At 56.4% G+C, this 19,661-nt stretch overlaps 1 protein-coding gene and 1 pseudogene across 1 annotated transcript; one reads left to right on the top strand and one right to left on the bottom strand.

Annotated features, from left to right (window-relative positions):
* Positions 1 to 616: 616 nt before the first annotated feature.
* PCSK9 (proprotein convertase subtilisin/kexin type 9) lies at positions 617 to 16,327 on the bottom strand. Its single transcript, XM_077883000.1, is given in 11 exon segments — positions 617 to 1,402; positions 1,521 to 2,966; positions 3,075 to 3,957; positions 4,527 to 4,633; positions 6,027 to 6,049; positions 6,052 to 6,093; positions 7,228 to 7,325; positions 7,327 to 7,402; positions 10,671 to 10,890; positions 13,498 to 13,880; positions 16,243 to 16,327. Coding segments are annotated over 10 exon segments (2,550 nt in total). The 3' UTR covers positions 617 to 1,402; positions 1,521 to 2,333.
* Positions 16,326 to 17,313, top strand: LOC144304453 (ubiquitin-conjugating enzyme E2 N pseudogene; annotated as a pseudogene).
* Positions 17,314 to 19,661: the final 2,348 nt, after the last annotated feature.

Genomic DNA, 19,661 nt, shown 5'->3' with positions numbered 1-19,661 from the left:
TGAAGTACTCTGTATTACATTATTGTTGGCCGCCCTCCTCCTCCACGAAAAAGGACCCCCCAGGAGAGAAGAGCAGTGGGCCTCGTCCCCTGCGCCTGGGATGGCCTGGGGCGCGCAGCCCTCGCTCCACGCAAGCCAGCAGACCGGCCCGAGGCGGCCTTGCCCTCCAAACGTGCATCACCCAGACCACAAACACCACGCTCGCGCTTTTAAAAACCTCTCCCACGTGCATTTAAGAGGCGGCTTCCAGGGCTTCCTTTTGAGAAGCTCCCAGTGGCTTTTTAAAGGAGAGGAGAGAGCCGTTGCTCATTGCTCCTCTGCACCGACAGATGCTGGCGGGGGGGGGGGGGCGGGGGGGTGTCCCAGCCGTCGCTATGTGCCCATGCGCGTGTGCACCTGTGCCCGTGTGCCCACGTGTGCACCTGCCCCCCTCTGCAGGGCCTTCCCCGCAGCCTCCAGCACTGGGCTCACTTGTCCGCTCCTCCGTGTCGTGGCTGGGTCCTCCCCCTCCCCCCCCCCCCCCCCCCCCCCCCCCCCGCAGCAGAGAAGTGCATTAACCCAAGACAGGTGAGCGGGGCGGGCCTCGTGTGGTAGCGCACATGCTCCCTGGGAGGGGAGCGGCTGCCGGAGAGCCGACCTCGCGACTCTGGACAAGAGCGAAAACGGGCCCAGCAGCACACCCACACACCTGCACCCCCCCACACACGCGCTGTCCACACAGTTGCAAAAGCTCCTGGCCACGTGCTCCCCACAAACCTCCGCCCAGATATGTGAGGGCCACGCAGGAAGCTGCCCTGGGCAGACACTGCGGCCCTGGGGCCCCGGGCGCCTGTCCTGCCCCTCAGGCCGCTGCCCCTTCTCCGCAGGGCCCGGGGTTCGGTGCTTCCGGCCTGTGCACTCAGGACCCGGTGCAAGAGGTGTGGACGCTGGCCTCCTTGAGGCGCACACTTGGGGGGCCTCCCAGCGGGAGCTACAGCCCAGGGCAGAGGAGACCGGCTCAGACCCTGGGAGGCCGGGGGACCCTCCGTCTCTCCTCGCCACCATCAGACTCCACCACCTTAGGGTCTGAGGCCAGAGCCAGAAGATCCAGAAATAAGTCAAGGTAGGAGACACACTAGCCCAAGTGACAAAACTCCTGAGTTCTCAGCTCTGCTGCTGGCCTGCTGTGTGACCGTGGGAAAGCCACTCAACGTCTCTGAGCTTTCGTTTCTGGGGAGTGTCAGTATCTCGTCTCCCCCCGGAGATGGGCCAGAAGCTGGAGCTCCCCCAGGCCCCTACCCAAAGCAGAAGTTCAGGGCTGAGCTTAATGGGCCTCCGTTCGTGGGCCTGGGCGTCAGACATACCCGTAGCATCGAGACCTTAGAGAGCGGTACTCAGCTATGCCAAGCCTCAGTTTGCCCATCTGTAGAATGGAAAGAGTGACGGCGTCTTCTCACAGGGTGGCCGTGAGGAGGAAATAAGGGCACGCGCGTGCAGCCCCCGCCCAGCGCCCGGTGTGGGGCAGGGCATGTCAGGGTCACCTTTTCCTGAAGCCCGAAGCCGCCATGTCCTAGCTGCGGGGTCCTGGGGACGTCGCTCAGCATGTGCGGGCTGCCGTGTCCTTAGCTCTTTGAGAGTGCTTCGTAGGGAGCGAGGGCCTGTGGCTTCCCGATCTTGAACTGGCGCGTGCCCTTGAGCTTATCTGCTGGATGTTCCCAAGGGGGAGAGTGACCAGAACAGCACGGAATTCCTACCAAGCCAGGACCCCAAGGAGGAGCATGGCCCGTGGCCCCAGGGACCTGTTCCAGCCTCTCCTGGGGACAAGAGCCCCCCTCACCTGACTGGGCTCATCTTCCCACCGCAATTCCATCCTGCACACCTACCCCCCTGCTCCTCCTGGAGCCAGCTCTGAACTCCTCACTCCCCTTGTGACCCCCTCTCCTCCTAAACCTTCAGTGGCTCCCCAGCACGTACTTGTTTGAGGATCAACTCCTAAGCCAGTTACTCCAAGCCACCACCTGCCATCCCCCAGGCTCTTCCCAGGACACCCCATGCTCGGTCCAAGCAGGACAGCTCAGCCTCCTCCCAATGGGAGGGGCACCATCTGTGGATCCCCAACAAGCCCCCCAACCCCCCCAACAAGCCATGACTTCCTGCTACCCACCCCAGGCATGTTTTCGACACGAGCCACCCCCCCATTCACAGTTACCTGTATCAGAGCAGTGACGATAACAGTGGCAGGTAGCATTTGGACTGTCCTAGCTAAGTGCTCAGCACCCACCAGCCCCATTTCACGGGGGAGGAAGCTGACACAGAGAGGTTAAGGAACTTGCTGTTGACCTGCAGAGCCCAGGTTAGCCCAAGCTCAGCTCCACTTTCGGGCCTGCCCCTGAGCCCGCCCTGAACCGCGCTGCCTGTCTGGGTGCTCCCCATCCCCATCTCTCGGCAGGTACTGCCCACCTCCTCCTGGGGGGAGGGCTCAGAGGTTGAGAGGGGAGGCCACATGCCCAGGGCATGGGAAGGGAGCAACAGAACCAGCCTGCACGCCAGGGAGTCAGGCTCCAGTGTCGGACCAGCCCGGTGGGGGCGGGGGGCACAGGGAGACAGGGACACCTCCTGACCGTGAGGCCGTGGCCCTGCTGGCAGCCACGGGCACGGGGGCCCATTCCAGCCCCAGCTGGTGGAGCGGTGTAGATGCCGCGGTTGGCCCGGGGCAGCAGGCAGCACCTGGTATAGACGCCTTCGCCCCAAAATGTGCTGTGGCCCAGGCCGACCCACCGCCCCCTTGGGCCTGAGAGCCAAAGACAGAAGCAGCCTGCTTTAGAAAGGACTTCGAAACACAGGACGAGGGGGCTGGAAGGGACGGACGCAGGCACCTGGTCAAGCCCCTGGAGCCCTCTCCAGTGTCGCTGCCAGGGGCGACCAGCCCCTTCTGGGGACAAGGAGCTTACCCCTGCCCCAGACAGACTGTCCTGCAGATGGCAGCTCTAGGGGTGACCTAGACCCTGAGAACAGCTTCAAAATGCAGATACAGGGAAGTCTCTGATGGCAGAGAGAGGACCCAGCCCGCGCAGCCTGACTCCCAGCTTCTCTCAACACACACTCCCCTGCGTGGTCAAGTGCACCCCACCCCCGGGTGGAAACGCCGGCCCTCGCCCTGTGGAATAGGCACCGCCTGCCCCCCTTCGGCCCCGGGAGCCCTGGAGCCCAGCCAGCCACCTCCCACCGGCTCCCGGGCAGCACCCAACCAGGCGCCCTGAGACGCACCCTCTCCCTGCTCTAACCCAGCGCTTTAACTTGTACCAGTTGGAGGGGCTTGGGGGGCACGGAGGGCTCGGCTGTCCTGGGCGGGAAGCATGTGGACGGGGGACCCAGGGAAGGTGTGCACACCTGGATGCCTCCCGCTCCTGGAGACACTGCAACAGCCCGGCAGCTCCTCGTGTGGGCACCCCAGAGCTGCGCCACCACCCAGGGGGCCCCAACCGCGCCAGTGCCACATGCTCCCGTGGCACAGCTGCCCACCTGCACCAAGAGCCCGCGGCCAGCCGGCTCAGGAGGGGCGCCTTCCTCAGGGGCGGCTCACGGGGGCCCCCAACTTCGCCCTGAGGTCCGGGAGAGGGGCTCAAGGAATGTGATGCACTTCTCCCAGGACACACATTACAAAGCTGTGCAAAGCCCTCCCACAGCCTGGTCTCCCCCAGTCTCCCCCAGTCTCCCCCAGTCTCTGGGGGACGGTGGCCTAATCCTCCTTCCACACACAGGGAGGCAGCAGGACCTCCTGAGGCCGCCCAAGCCCAGTCCAGAGTCTTCCCACCCTGCCCTCCTGCTGACCTGCTCCATGGTGCTGGAGGGCCCCGTAGGCCCCAGGTGGGGGGCCGCACCCGCTGGTGCTCAGGGGCCCAGGCCTCGTTGGTGATGTCGTTGGCAGAGAGATGGATCAGGCTCTGCCTCAGCTCCGGCGAGCTCGGGCTCGGTGGTCAGCGTCATGGGCACAGTGCCTGGCGGTGGGGCGGGCAGTGAGAGATGGTGGGACTCCTTTCCTGGTGCTCATGCACACACACACATGCACACACACACATGTACACACGTATGTGTACAGACACACCAAGCTGTTCCAGAAGTTAAACCACCTGCAATCTCAGACTGATTGAGAGCTAAATAGTAAGACCACCTTACATCTGGCAGTTGTTGTTTTGTCTGCCAGGTAAGCACCTGCTCATCCACCAGAGCCCAGACCAAGTATCTGTCCCGTGGGAAGCCTTCCCTGACCCTCAGGCTGGGCAGGTGTCTCTTCCACGTTCCCTTCCACAGCCCCGCTACTCTGTGCATCTGCCTCCCCCATCTGACCCAGTGTCCTTGAGAGCACTCTCAGTTGGACCAAGTTTTGGTCGCCCCGCCCCCGGCCCAGCATCCAGCCTACAAACAGGGTCCTGCCAAAGGGGCTGTTGGAACCGAGGCAGATGAGACAATGGGACTGCAACTCCCCAGCCACACTGGCAGTGGCCTGTGACATTCCACTCTGTGATGTAAAGAGGCCCCGCAGTCACTGGAGGTCCCTTGGGGCAAAGAGGTCCACACAGAAGCCAAAGTCAGTCCTCAGGACGCCCAGGGTCACTGGTTGGTCCTGTGTATTAGTGGCCTCCACAGTGATAACCTAGAAAGGTGGGGGTAGGGGTGATGGTGACAGGGGAGCTGAGGCAAGGAGCTGCAGGGGCCGTCTGAGACCTTGCCAGCCCATGACTATCCATACACCTTTTGGGCCTCAGACAAACATCCCTTGTGAGGGAACTCTGAGACAGAACTCTGGTGCCCCCCGACACACCTGGTCCAGGTGCTGCCCTCTGACCCTACCACATGGCACCTTCCAATGCCCCGTGGAGCTCACAGCCCAGCAGGGGAGACAGATAATAGGCGGTAACTACTCAGTGCAGCAGGCAGTTGTAAGTGCCATAGAGAAAAACAGGGGGCTAGGCAGAGAGGACAGGCCTGGTCTTTTGGGTTTTTGGGTTAAAAAAAAAAAAAAGATGTATATTTATTTCAAAGAGAGAGAGAGAGAGAGAACATGGGCAGGAGGGGCAGAGGGAGAGGGAGACAAAATCTTAAGCAGACTCCACGCTGAACACAGAGCTGAGACCATGGCCCAAACCGAAACCGAGAGTCCGATGCTTACCTGTGCCACCCAGGTGCCCCAGAACAGGCCTGGTTGTATCTGCTTTATGCAGTTTTACCAGGGAAAGCCCTGGCTCACACCTGCACCCCGCCACACACTCACTTCCAACACACACACACTCTGGCCAGACTCCTGCTAAGTCTCTGGAACAGGACAAGGTTCTTTCCCTTGTTCCCCCACCAATGCCCACACCTCTCCCCACACCCTGCAGGTGTCCTCCCACGCTGGGCAGAGGAGTGGACTGCCATGGACCCCACCAGACGTCAGCCCCTCCAGGGCAGAGGCTTCATCGCTGCGTCCACCAGGCACACAGCTGAGTGACTGACCCTCAACGGCTCTAAATCTCCATAGCCTCGCTCGGTGGTGTCGGCTCGCTGGGGCCCTGGGTGCAGGACAGAGCCTGGGAGGCCCTGGGTGCAGGGCAGTCGGACAGTGGGGAAGCCCTGAAGGTGCCGGGCAGGACGCTGATGTGAGCAGGCTTGTGCTGTAAGCCCCAGGCAGGTCCTGGTGCTTACAGGGTGACCTGTGAGAGGGAGCAGGGGGAGGCAGGGAGGAGGCTGAGGGCACTAGGGTGCTGACCCAGGGAGAGAAGGAGGGCCCAAGGTCACGGGGATGGGGGGTTCAGGAGGGAGAGCGGCCAGGGCGCAGGGGTGTGGCTGTGTGCCAGTGTAGGGGTCGTGCTGAGGACGGTGTTGCTCAGAGACCAGGGTGGTGGCAGTTCAAGCCCCTCCCACCCCGGGCTCCTGTGTCGGGGAATCTGACAGCCTCCAAAGCCAGGCTGGTTCAGCCTCCAGAAGCGCAGCACATGAAGCCCGCACGGGGCCCGCCTGCCCACCTTCCCCTCCGTGCTGGGAGCAGGGGCAGCATCCACACCTACCTCGGGAGCCGAGGCTGGAGAGCGAGGCAAGTGTCTTCCCAGAAGGCCACAGGCACCGCCCCAGTCCCTGCCAGGCACCGAAGGCAACACTGAGCCCAGATATACCTGCCCACCGAGGGCAGCGGTACCGTCAACCTGTGGACGGGGCCAGCTGGCTTTTCCAAATAAACTCCAGGCTTGAGAGGTCAAAGCCAAGGTCACCTCTGGGAGCCTCACACCTGCTTCCCCATGCCCCACCCTGAAGGCTGGGTGTGGGGGTTAATTTTATGTGTCAACCTGGCCAGGCTAGGGTGTCCAGATGTTTGGTCAAACACCAGTCTAGGGTCGCTTTGGAGGTATTTTAAGATGAGATGAATATCGGCACCAGTAGACTGTGAGTAAAGCAGACGGCCCTCTGCAGTGGGGGCGGGCGAACAGACAACCTTAACAAGAAGACAGGGGTCCCCCAAGGAGGAAAGAATTCTGTGTTTAAACAGAATCTGTGGGCAGCCCGGGCGGCTCAGCGGTTTGGCGCCGCCTTCAGCCCAGGGTGTGATCCTGGAGTCCCGGGATCGAGTCCCACGTCGGGCTCCCTGCATGGAGCCTGCTTCTCCCTCTGCCTGTGTCTCTGCCTCTCCCTCTGTGTGTCTCATGAATAAATAAATAAAATCTTAAGAAAAATAAAAAAATAAACAGAATTCACACTCAGTGCAATAGGAATGCCTGCTGGACTTGCCAGCCCCACAATCACGCAAGCCGATTCCTTAAAATAAATCTCTGGCTATGTAGGTATCCATATAGCCACACACCCTATTGGTTTTGTCTCCGGAGAACCCCAAGTGATACACGCGGACATGTGTAAACCACAGTAGCAGACAGAAAAGCAGCCAAGTCGCCAGGCTCCTTCTAAGCACGTGAATACGCGGCCCCACCCGACCGTGGCAGTAACCCGATTAGTACCCTTTCCTGCCCCCTCCGGGCCCTACCAGCCCTTACAGTCCGGGACCCTCCGGCGCTCACACAGAGGCTGTCTCGGCTTCCGCGGTCAGAAGGCTTTAACACAAGGCCAGAGTAAAAAAGTTCCCCCTACCCTGTCATATATTAGCGAGGTACCGGATGGGTCCCCCCACCCCACAACTGATGCCCGGGAAGGGACTGCAATGGCAGGGAAGGCCAGGCCAGCAGCAGCAGAGCTGTGACACTGGGGGCGGGGGGCGGTCACCAGCCATCTCCAGGTGAGAGAGGGGGCAGCCCTCCTGCCTGGAGGACATGCAGAGCTGTCTGGGGAAGTGTGGCCCATCCTCCCTGGGCACACTCTCAAGTGACTGTCACCCTGCTTTCAATTTCCAGGTGGTCACTTTGGATGCTGGTGCATCCCCCACCTCCACCAGGCAGCTCTCATCTTTCCAAGGCAAGGTTTGTGGAGAGGAAAGAGTAACCATGAGATTAAAGTAGTAGTTTTGTTTTGCTTTTTAAGATTTTATTTATTTAGGGACCCCTAGGTGGCTCAGTGGCTGAATGTCTGCTTTCGGCTCAGGGCGTGATCCCGGGGTCCTGGATGGAGCCCGCTTCTCCCTCGGCCTGTGTCTCTACTTCTCTTTGTGTCTCTCATGAATAAATACATTAAATATTTTTAAAAATATATTTTTTTGTATTTATTTGACAGAGTGAGAGCACACATGACAGAGAGATCACAAGCAGGAGGGAGGGGTGGAGAGAGAAGTGGACTCTCTGCAGGGCAGGCAGCGGGACGTGGGACTCCATCCCCGGACCCAGGGATCATGACCTGAGCCGCAGGCAGATGCTTAACTGACTGAGCCCCCAGGCGCCCCCTAACGTGATAGTTAATACATAGAAACTATGTACCCTGTCCCCGTCACTGCTCCAAGCACCTTACGTATATTAACTCATTTAATCTTGAAAAATCCTCAAAAGGCATGTACAATTACATCTTTATTCTACAACAGTGAGATGAGGCATGCAGGCGGTTAATTACTGTCCAAGATCAGTGGGCAGTGGTGGAACCAGGAAGGGAACCAAGGAGCCTGACTCCAAAATAGTACTATTAGCATGAAATAATATGAACATTTAAAAATAATATGTATAATGGTTTAGAATGAGCCAAGCCCGTATTTATAACTTTCCACAGCTTCCCAACCTAAGAGGGAGACACAACAAAATGCGAAGGATAACAAATTGTATTAAAGGGAGAAGAACCGGGATGTGTGGCCATCGGAGCTGGCAGCTTAACTGGCAGAGGACGCGAGGGCTCGGAGGGGCCTGGGTCCGGGCCACTCGGCTGCAAGTCCGCTGCAGGGGCTGCCGGGACAGCTCCCAGGGGCAGTTTCCAGCTGACCTGAGTTACTGCCTCGGACAAAAACGCAGCGTTGGAAATTCCCCCCAAAGCCCCCCACCTGCACTCCATCCTTTCTTAGCAGGGTCAGCTCAGGGTTCCCAAGAAGCAGGTGCCAAGATGGGCAGGACCTACAGGGGACAGACTAGGGGGTGCGGCCTACACAGGGCAAAGCTGGGGGAGCAGGAGAAAGCAGGGAGAGCCTGCAGACCCAGGTGCAGGGACGACACCTGCGGCAGGGGAGTAAGAAAGGGAGGGGGTAGGGAGAGCCCCAGTGAGCACAAGGGGAGGCTGCGATCGGCTCACTTCTCCAGCGGGCTGGGGAGCCCTGCGCTCCAACATCTGGGCCACTGACACCAACCGGGACCAGCAGAGGGGATTCCTGTGGGACGGGCTCTGACCTTGGCATGTCTGGGAGCCAGGCAGTGCCCGGCGCTGGGCAGGCGGCATCGGGACTCCCCGGCCAGATCATGATGATCACACAGGTCACTCGGTTTGCCCTCACATCTGTTTGCAGCCCAGGAGGCTGACCCCGCAGACTGCGGTGCCCGGCACCCTTTGCAGGGCTTCCTCTTGGGCTCCATCCATGGGAGGAGCCGGCAGGAGCTCAGGGTCTTCTCCACTCCCTCCCTGTTTTAGCAGAAGTTTCCATCAAGAGCTGCCTCCTCTGACCACGGCTCCCTCCTGGGCAAGGATAACACTACTCGGTGTGCTCACCCTTCAGACCCAGAGGTGGTTAACAGCTTGCACAGCAGGTAGCCTCCGGGTGCCTCAGGCTCCCTGTGGGCTCCTTAACCTGCCAGCACCTCTGTGAGTTTCTGTACTTAGTACTCCGTGATCTCGTTTAATGGCCCTTAATGCCACTCCTATTTTAATGCCCAGCCTCTGCAAGGTAAAAGACTTTGCTCAAGCTTACAAACTAGTAAGGGGCTTAGGTGGGACTTGAACCCAGGCTGGTACAATGCCACAGCCCACATCTTTTTTTCTTTTTTCTTTCTTTTTTTGGGGGGAGGAGATGGAGAGAGAGAGAGCAGGGAGGAGGACAGAGGCCCTATCTCATGACCCCAGCCAAAATCAAGTTGGACTCTTAACCAACTGAACCACCCAGGCTCCCTGAAAGATCAGCTCTTGATGGCAAATGCCTGTATCTCTCCAACAAGAAGTTGCCCTGGCCTACAGGGCTCCTGGGTGTCACCTGGCACATGTGGGCACCTTATCCCCTGCTCCCCCACGGTGCTGAGCACATAATACCCCAGTTAGCTGTACTGGCCACCACTTCTCAGTCTCTCCCTCTGACCTGTGAACTCACGGGAAAAGGCTAGGTCTGGTTCCTCCTCATTCCTGTAGCACACAGTAGGTGCTTCTGTGTGTGTTGAGCTGGCTGATGGACAATATTTCCCCATTAGAGTAAGGTCCCCAAGGGCAGGGACCCTGTTTAATCCATGTCATTGCCTCTCCCCACCCCCCGCCGCCAGAACTTCATGCACAGTAGTTGTGCAACCACTGTATGCCAAACTGAACTAGACCACTCAGTAGTAGTGCAGTGGAGCCAGGAGACCCGGGTCCAAATTCTGGCTCTGCTAGTTCTGTATTGTGTGACCTCAGGCATGAACCCATCCACTCTGGGTCTTGGTGTCTGCAGGAGGCTGAGAAGGCCCCCAGCCAAGTAGAGGATCAGTGTGAAAACGGGAACTTTGTGTTTTCATCAAGTTAGGAGGACAAGAGGCAGGGGGTGTAGGGGGAGGTGTTTGGGGAAAGAGGCAGAGGCTGAAAAAAGAAAAAATAAAGGTATTTAACCTTGCAGTAGGGCCAGGGTGAGGAGAAGGGAGGCCAGAAGTCCCCAGTACCCAGGCCTCATTCTGCGCCTCCACCATAGATGTGACACCAAGGCCATGCCAGAGGGGAAAAGAGCCTACCTGTCCTATAGGAGGAACCTTCAGAATAGCGTCAGCTTCAAAGGGATTTTGGATCCTGAGTCATTTTGTAAAAGCATGTTGTGGGGCCTTATTCCTGTACGTTCCCATGGGCAGCAAGTTCATCAGCACAAGGACAGCTAGGAGGCAGACCACTGGCTTTGATCCCAGCTCTACCCCTAGCTGTCTGTGTGATCCCTTCTGAACCTCGGTTTCCTCATCTTTCAAATGAGGATGGAAGTACCACTGGGGTATAACCAGGCTTAAACCATCCTGTCCATAAAGCCAGGAGCCAGTGTGCTTAGTACTCAGTAAGTGCTCAATAAATGTATGTACCTCCTGATTTTCCGTGATGGGCACGCTAAGAACAGTCCCCAGTACGCATACAGCGGCACAGACCTTGCAGGAAGTGGCACGCCCAGAGAGGGAGGCTCACCAGGTCCTGCAAGTCGCTGCTCACCTGCACCATGAAGCCAGGGAACAGGTTGTGGAAGATGCGGGTGAGGTAGCTCCAGCAGGTGGCTTGGGCCTGCAGGTGGTGGGCAGTGCGTTCCATCTGCAAGCCATGGGTTTCCTCCTTCAGCACCACCATGTAGAGGCCCAGCAACCTCCGGGCAGCCTGGCTCCAAGCAGAGAGTACTATGAGGACATTAAAAAAATAATAATGTGGGCAGCCCAGGTGGCTCAGCGGTTTGGCGCCTGCCTTTGGCCCAGGGCGTGATCCTGGAGACCTGGGATCGAGTGCCACATCAGGCTCCCTGCGTGGAGCCTGCTTCTCCCTCTGCCTGTGTCTCTGCCTCTCTCTCTCTCTCTCTCTCTGTCTCTCATGAATAAATCAATAAAATCTTTAAAATAATAATAATAATAATAATAATAATAATAATAATGTGAAGTGTCCCTTACCCACCTCCACTAACAAATTAGAATTGCAGTAAAAGAAACACAATACAGTGTAGGAAGTCTAAAGAGAAGTTACCAAATTACGACCATAAAAAACACACATAGGCCAACTATTAGCATTAACTTAGCTTATACAACATTTTCAAATTTTACTGTCAGCAAAAACAGGAACCATGGGGCTCAGCAACAGGCTTTCTGCACCTGCACTCAGCTCTCTGTGGGCCCAACCCAGACCTGGCCACCCTTGGAGGCCCTGTGTGAAGGTCACCTCCTTCAGAAGCCTTCCTAGTTACACCTCTCTCCCCAGACCCCATCAGAATAAATCCCTTCCTCTTCATTCTGGTACCACCATGACCCTTTCCAGAGGCACTACTGGCTGGCTGTGTGGCCATGGGCAAGTCACTCAACCTCTCTGAGCCACCATGATATAAAGGTATCTCCTTTATATCATGGGGACCGTAATGTCTATGGCACAAGCCTGCTGGGAAGGCTAAGGGAGGTGGTTGTGTAAGACACCCAGCTGCATGCTGTGCAAATGCAAGCAGAAGGGACAAGTGAGTAAACAAAAGCAATACTTCTCAAATGGGAGAAGAGACTCGAGGCCACGATCTAGAGGCGAAGATCTGCTTGCTCTTAGCTAGGTCGTAACCGCTTCTACGGCCCTCAGACAGACACACGGGCTCAGGAACCTTCAGTGGCTCCCCAGAGCCCAAACGATAAAATTCAGACTCCATGCTTCTCTTGGTCTCCACCACAACCCACTTCTGCAGCCTAATCTCCCACATTTCTATCTGTGCACCTGGACCCCAGCCAGAGTAGAAGCATCCTCAACCCTTTACCTAAAGCCTTAGGACTAAATGGGTTTCAAGATCCATAATTTCTTTGGACTTTGCAAAGGTAGTAATGGGCAGTCACGGTGCTCAGAGGAGTCTGGAGCAGCATATTGTAATCTAGGCAACAAAATATGTGAATATGAATACTCATATAAATGAAATAAATTATAAATAACTCATGTCAGTTTAGGCCAGGTTACCACCATATACACTCCAAAAAAAAAAAAAAAAAAAGTAAAGAGACCTTTCGGTTTTTGAAACATTTTTCATTTCAGAAGGGAGATAAGGAGCTCTGGACATGTGCTTCCAATTCACCACCTCCGGCTTCCCAGCTTGGTGCTTCTGTTCCTCTACCCCTTCCCCTAGAATAAAACTCCCCTGCCGCCTTCATTTGTTAAACTCCGATTGATGCATCAAAGGCCCATCTAAAATGCGCCTTCACTAAATGAAAAGCTTTTGAATCGGGGCGGGCACTTTGCAGCAGATGGAGAGCTGTCCTGGATGTCAACTTCTGGTTTTAATGCACCAAGGGGGTAAGACCCTTCTCTCTGGGCCTCAGTTTCTCATGGGTAAGATAAAAGCATTGGCCAAAAATCCTTCTCTGCCTGGCAAAAATACAATCAGTCTAAATTCAATTCCCACAAATACCAATTGAATTAATGAATAAATGAACTTTGGGAGGTTCCTGTTCCAAACTTCCACCAAGGAAGAAACACCCTTGAGTGCTTGGTTCAAGTGTTTGACCCGCCTCTGCTTGCGCACCTGCTCACCTGCACTCACTGCTCACTACTTCTGGAAGAGTTGTCTGGGGCAGGGGGTGGGTGGGGGGTGGGGGGTGGGCAGTGGTGACTTGAAATGCCCTTTTTCATCCCAGCCTCTTCCTTCTAGAAGGTAGGAAGGCTCAGGGAACAAGGAAGGGGGGCTTCGAGCTGAATAGACTTCACTGAAGAAAGGAGAGCTAACAGAAGGCGCGGGCACCCCTAAGGGTGACACCCCTCTGCCCACCCCGGCACAGGCAGACCCAGCGGCTGGGGCAGCTAGCCTTGCTGGCAGGGCTTTCCCCTCTGCTCCAGGAGCTGCCGCGGAGCCAGGAGGATGTCACCAGGTCACTGCAGCCGGGAAATAACTACCTCCTCCAGCGCTCTCTTCCCGGGCTCACAGGTACGTGAGGTCTCAGCACTCCTCTCCCTTCGCGGTGACCCCGAGGGGAGGGACTGTCACCTCCCCTTTAAAGGTAAGGAGATAGAAGGCCAGAGGCTACCTGACTTGCCCAGCACGGCCAGCCTGCGAGTGAAGGAGCCGGGATTCGACCCCGCTTCTGACTCCCACCCCAGGGAAGCGGCACCAGAGCCCCGGCCTGGAGAGGTGGTGATCGGAGAGAACCAGGGGTCCCCGAGCACGGAGCTCCCGAGGCTCCGGGTGGGGCAGGTGCTGGCTCCGACCTTCCGGAAACTGGGCGGGGCGGGGCGGGGCGGGGCGGGGGGGGGCGCTACCCGGGGCTCAGCGACAGCAAGGCGACCTGCCCCTCGCGCCCGCCGGTTCTCCGCGCTCTCCACCCGCCACCCGCCGAGCCTCCCGAGGGGCGCCCGCCCGGCTTCCGCCGCCGCCGCACCTGCAGCCCCGAGATCCGCGCCCCGCCCGCCACCCGGCCAGCAGAGGGCGCTCGGAGACCTTCGCTCCAGCCCCTCCCGTGCGCGGGGAAACTGAGGCCCGAGAGAGCACGGCGGGATCGCCCCCGCGTCCCGCTCGGGCACACGCGCTGTGGCGCTGCGGCGGAAGGAGGCGGTGGCCACGGGCTGGGCCGCGTGGGCTGGTGCTCCTGTGGAGGCCCTGCTCGTCCTGCGCGCGAGCGCCCGCGGGCCCGGAGCAGCAAGAGCTGCAGGAGCAGGAGCAGGAGCAGGAGCAGCAGCAGGAGCAGGAGCAGGAGGAGCAGCAACAGGAGCAGGAGGAGCAGAAGCAGGAGGAACAGCAGGAGCAGCAGGAGGAGCAGCAGGAGGAGCAGCAGGAGGAGCAGCAGCAGCAGGAGCAGCAGGAGCAGGAGGAGCAGCAGCAGGAGCAGGAGGAGCAGCAGCAGGAGGAGCAGCAGCAGGAGGAGCAGCAGGAGCAGCAGCAGCAGCAGCAGCAGCAGCAGCAGCCACCCCTCCACCCCCCTCGTGCGCGGGTTTGCGCGCTGGTGGGGACGCGGACGCCCGCGCCTGTGCCTGCCCTGGGGGAGCCCGGTCCGTGCACAGGACTCGGGGCTCCGGTGGGGGCGGTGGGCTGCGGCGGAGCGTCCTAGGCCCCCGCGGCCTGACGGCCAGGCTCTCTGCTCGGTTGCCGGCTCGGACCCGAGCAGAGTGAAGCTACGCCTGGGGTCCCGGAAGACGGAGCCACCCGAGACCTATAGGACCTGGGTCCTGGAGGGTCAGGGTCCGGCCTCGCTGTCCCAGACAGCATCAGTGACGCCCAGAGGAAGGAAGCAGCAGCCCCAGACCCTGAATGCTCCAGGTGCCTTCTTTCCGCCCCTCACTCTGAGCCCTCCGAGCTGCCACCGCGGTCGGTTGAGGCCACCTCGCCGGTGTCTGGCCCTCCCTGTCATTGCCGGTTCCCGTGGACTCCTCACTGCCTTCCTCCATCCGTTCTGTCTCTGGGCCTTAGCCTGGCATCTGAAAATCCGCTCCTACCCTGCTCCAGCCTCTGTGCCTTGGCACCGGCCCCCGACCTCACCAACCAGCCGTTTCTTGAAGGTACTGCTCGATTTTGATTTCCAGCTAATGTTCTGCACGCACTTCACGAGATTTATTGTACGAAGACTTTGGATTTCCATCTGCAGGAATGTCATACATGTACTTTAAAGAGTTAAACTGTGGGCACAAGCTCAGTGTTCCAAACGATTCAACTTGCAGAACGGTTTACACACCGTGTCCCAAAAGGCGACTGAAGTGGCATCTGGCACCTGGCAAACACGGCAGGGAGCGGGAGCACGCTCAGCGCTGAGCAGCCGTGGCCTCAGGTGGCATGTTCGGCTTGCCTGCGGGGGCTGGCCCCAGACGGCCACACTGGGAAGAAACGCCGGCGCCTTCACGATCCCGCTGTGCAGCTGAGCAGTGGGTTCAGAGTGAAGTGACCTCCTCTGAGCCTGTGCCTCTGAGGCCATGCCCTTTCTTCCTTGTTGGCAAACCCCTCACTCCGGAGGCCGATTGAATGAACATCCTGCAACCAGGGGGTGATGATGACTTCTGCGGGGTCAGGGCCTTGTCCACTTTGTCTCTCGCGGGATATCCCACCATCTGTGGCACAAAGTAGGAGCTCCCCTCTCTGGCAGGCTGCCTCCCCCGTAAAGGGAACTGTATTTGTTTTTTTATTTATTTTATTTATGATAGTCACACAGAGAGAGAGAGAAAGAGAGGCAGAGACATAGGCAGAGGGAGAAGCAGGCTCCATGCACCGGGAGCCCGACGTGGGATTCTATCCCAGGTCTCCAGGATCACGCCCTGGGCCACAGGCAGGCGCCAAACCGCTGCGCCACCCAGGGATCCCAGGGAACTGTATTTGAATTGTGCTCCTGGCGGCTTCCTGGTCAAGGCTCCCTCCCGTAGCGAGAATACCCTGGGGAGATGGGGGCAGGCTTGTCCTGATGCTCCTTGGAGCCCTGTGCTTCTCACGGGCCGGGGCTTCTTCAGGAACACCCAGAGGATGGCCCAGCATGTGCACACAGGGACACGATGTCCCCAGGCCGACGAAGGGGGGTACTGTCAAGTGTTCAGGGAGGGTGTTTGGGCTTTGCGACAGATGGAACTGGAGGGGCAGTCACTTCTCATCCCATATCCTGCACTGCACACTGTGAGGGGCCAGCCCCAGCTGGGCCACCTGTCATTCCACAGGGCTTTGGTCCCTCGGTAATTACCGCCACCCCCTCCCCGTCCCCCCCAAGTTGCCCAATGCAGGTGTGTCCTCTCATCTCCCCCTCCCAGCAGCAAACCAGCTGCTCCTCATTGAGTTGTGGGAATCAGGGAGAGAAGCCCTCCCTCCGGGTCTTCCCCTCCATCCTGAGTGCTCTCTGGGCCAACACCCATCCCTTCCTCCTCCTTCCTTCCTTCCTTCCTCCCTCTTTCCGGGCGAGGGGTGGGGAAGGGGACTCTCCTTCTTTCCTTTCCCCTTTAGCATTCTCAAATCTGCCACTCCAACAATGCCCCCCACCACACACACGCTTTTGGCGTCCCTCCAAACAGCCTTCTCCCCTTGACTTCTGCTCGCACCTGCACCAGGCACCTGCACCAGCGGGCAGATTAGCTCTGTCCCCTCCGCCATCAGAAACGTGGCGTATGCAGCCTCTAGTGGCATGAGTGAGTATAAAGTGGGGCAATTTAGCAGCATCAACATTTTGAACCTGTATACTTTTGGGGGAGAGTGAGGAGCATCCTTTTTGTGTAGATGTTCAATTTTAAAAATTTCTTTTACAGGACTTCCACTCATGCGTGAGGCGTGCGGAGCCAGAGTCGAGAGCAGAGTCCGAACTCGGGATCTGACAAGACGGCCGGGCTGCCCCGCAGGATTATCAAGGAAACCCAGCGTTTGCTGGCAGAACCAGTTCCTGGCATCAAAGCAGAACCAGACGAGAGCAATGCCCGTTATTTTCATGTGGTCATTGCTGGCCCCCAGGATTCCCCCTATGAGGGAGGGACTTTTAAACTTGAACTATTCCTTCCAGAAGAATACCCGATGGCAGCCCCTAAAGTACGTTTCATGACCAAAATTTATCATCCTAATGTAGACAAGTTGGGAAGAATATGTTTAGATATTTTGAAAGATAAGTGGTCCCCAGCACTGCGGATCCGCACAGTTCTGCTATGGATCCAGGCTTTGTTAAGTGCTCCCAATCCAGATGATCCGTTAGCAAATGATGTAGCGGAGCAGTGGAAGACCAACGAAGCCCAAGCCGTAGAAGCAGCGAGAGCATGCACTAGGCTATACGCCACGAGTAATATTTAAAATCGATCTGATCATCAAGTGTGCATCACTTCTCCTGTTCTGCCAAGACTTCTTCCTCTTTTGTTTGCATTTAATGGACACAGTCTTAGAAACATTACAGAATAAAAGCCCAGACATCTTCAGTCCTTTGGTGATTAAATGCACATGAGCAAATCTATGTCTTGTCCTGATTCACTGTTGTAAAGCATGAGCAGAGGCTAGAAGTACCATCTGGATGGTTGTGAAACGTTTAAAAGCAGTGGCCCCTCTGCTTTTATTCATTTCCCCCATCGTGGTTTAAGTATAAATCACTGTGAATGAAGGTAGTTGTCAGGGTTAGCTGCAGGGGTGTGGGTGTTTTTCTTCATTATTATTTTTGAGGGGGAGAGGTAGTTTTGTTTTAATTTTATGGGCTCCTCTCCCCCTTTTTACGGTGACCTAATTGCATCAGTTAAAAGCAGCTAACCAGTTCTTTAGAATACGCTCTCTAGCCAAGTCTAACTTTATTTAGACGCCGTAGATGGACAAGCTTGATTGTTTGAACCAAAATGGGAACATTAAACAAACATCACAGCCCTCACTAATAACATTGTGGCTTTGCTGTCAAGTGTAGAATCCTTCCTTCTAGAAAAAGCTTGTGACCATTTTGTAGGGCTTGTCTGGAAACTTCTGTAAATCTTATGTTTTAGTAAAATATCTTTCGTTAAAAAAATTTCTTTTACAGGAATATGTTATTTTAACTGTAAGTAGTGTAAAAGAATATACAGTGGAAAGTTCATGTCCCTCCCACTCCTGAATCTCCCAGGGGCATCCATTGTTACCCGTTGTGGTGGGTCACATAGTGTCCCCCCAGAATATGTCCAAGCCTAATCCCTGGTACGTGTGACTATAACCAGATTTGGAAATAAGGTCTCTGCTATGTAATTAAGCTGAGGATCTCGTGGTGAGATCATCCTGGGTGTAGGATGGACCCTAAATCCAAAGACTGGTGTCGTGAGAGAAAGGAGAGGGACATTTGAGACACAGAGGGACACAGGAAAGGAGGCCATGTGCAGAGGGAGGCAGAGATGGGAGTGATGCTGCCATTAACCCAGGAAGGTCGGGAGTCACCAGAAGCCGGGGGGTGGTGCGGGTTTCTCCCCTAGAGGCTGCAGAGGGAGCATGGTCCGGCCCACACCTGATTTTGGACTTCCAGCCTCCATAACTGTGAGGCAATACACGTTTGTCATTCTAAGCTGCAGTATTTATGGTGATTTGTTACAGCGGGCTTAGAGAGCAAATACCCTCATTTACTGAGTATCTCTTAGGGGACATGCCATTTTTATAAAAACTTTTTTAAATGGACTTTTAAACATTCATTTCCTTTTTTAAAGATTTTATTTATTTGTTCATGAGAGACATACAGAGAGAGGCAGAGACACAGGCAGAGGGAGAAGCAGGCTCCCTGTGGAGAGTCTGATGTGGGTTTGGATCCCAGGACTCGACCCTGGGATCACGACCTGAGCCAGAGGCAGACACTCAACCCCTGAGCCACCCAGGCACCCTAAACATTTATTTCCTGATTTATTTTTAGTTTTTTATTTATACTGGTGGGGTGGGGAAGGGCATCATAATCTTTGTAGATCCCAGGGCCTCTAATATCTTACTCCAGCTCTGATCTTGGGGTTAAGGCCTCCCAGGTGCATCTACACCTGCTTCACTGCTTTTTCTGGTTACGGATTATTCTACTCTGCGTGGATTCCAGTGTCTTAGGATGGGTGCAGGCTGTTCTGCTTTTTGCTATTACAAACAAAGCTGCAGTGTGTGAGCATATCTGTTTCATACATTCCTAGCAGTGGCATCTCTACACGAGAGGCATGTGAATATTTTAAGTTGATACAGTCTCACCAAGAATGCTTGGGGAATCGGGCAGAAGAGGCTAGATTTTCCATGAGTTGTGCATCACCCTCAAGTCTCAGGAACTTAAAATTAAATAACGGAGGCTTATCTCTCTCTCACACCTTGTGTCCCTTGCGGGCTTTGCCCCCCTCCATGCCGCCGCCTCACCCCAGAACCAGACCGAGGACCAACCACCGTGGAGAATGTTGCTGGACACCGAGGCAGGAGGACTGCACCAGTGGTGCATCGTGCACGGCTTCCACCCACAAGCGGCCCCCACACACCCCTTCCACTCACATTTCATCCTCCAAAGCTAGCCGTGCGGTCCCACCTCACTTCTAGGGTCGGATAGTGTGATTACACCAGTGCCCGAGAAAAGGAAAGTGGGGCTATTTGTGAATTCCGCTGGCAGCTGCCACTCCCAGCCACAAGTGCACCGACACCGCTGTTAAACATCTGGATCTGTCGTATGTTTAAAAACGTATGTGTTGTATGTCCACATGTGTTTATCTTTGAAATGTAGTTTCGTGTATTTTGCTCTTTTTTTTTTTAATTTTAGATTTTATCTATTTGTTCATGAGAGACACAGAGAGTCAGAGACACAGGCAGAGGGAGAAGCAGGCTCCCTATGGGGAGCCCGATGCGGGACTTGATCCCAGGACCCCAGGATCACAACCTGAGCCAAAGGCAGATGCTCAACTGCTGAGCCACCCAGGGGCCCCTTTGCTCATCTTTTCCATTTGGCTGTTGATCTTTTGTTTAATGGTCTTTTATAACCACTCTTCATATATAGTATCAAGGTTAGCCTGGGGACGTGCCTGGCTGTGCC

The sequence above is a fragment of the Canis aureus genome, chromosome 3 (genome assembly GCF_053574225.1).
Source record: "Canis aureus isolate CA01 chromosome 3, VMU_Caureus_v.1.0, whole genome shotgun sequence".
NCBI lineage: Eukaryota > Metazoa > Chordata > Mammalia > Carnivora > Canidae > Canis > Canis aureus.
This window is presented reverse-complemented; position numbering and strand designations above follow the sequence as displayed.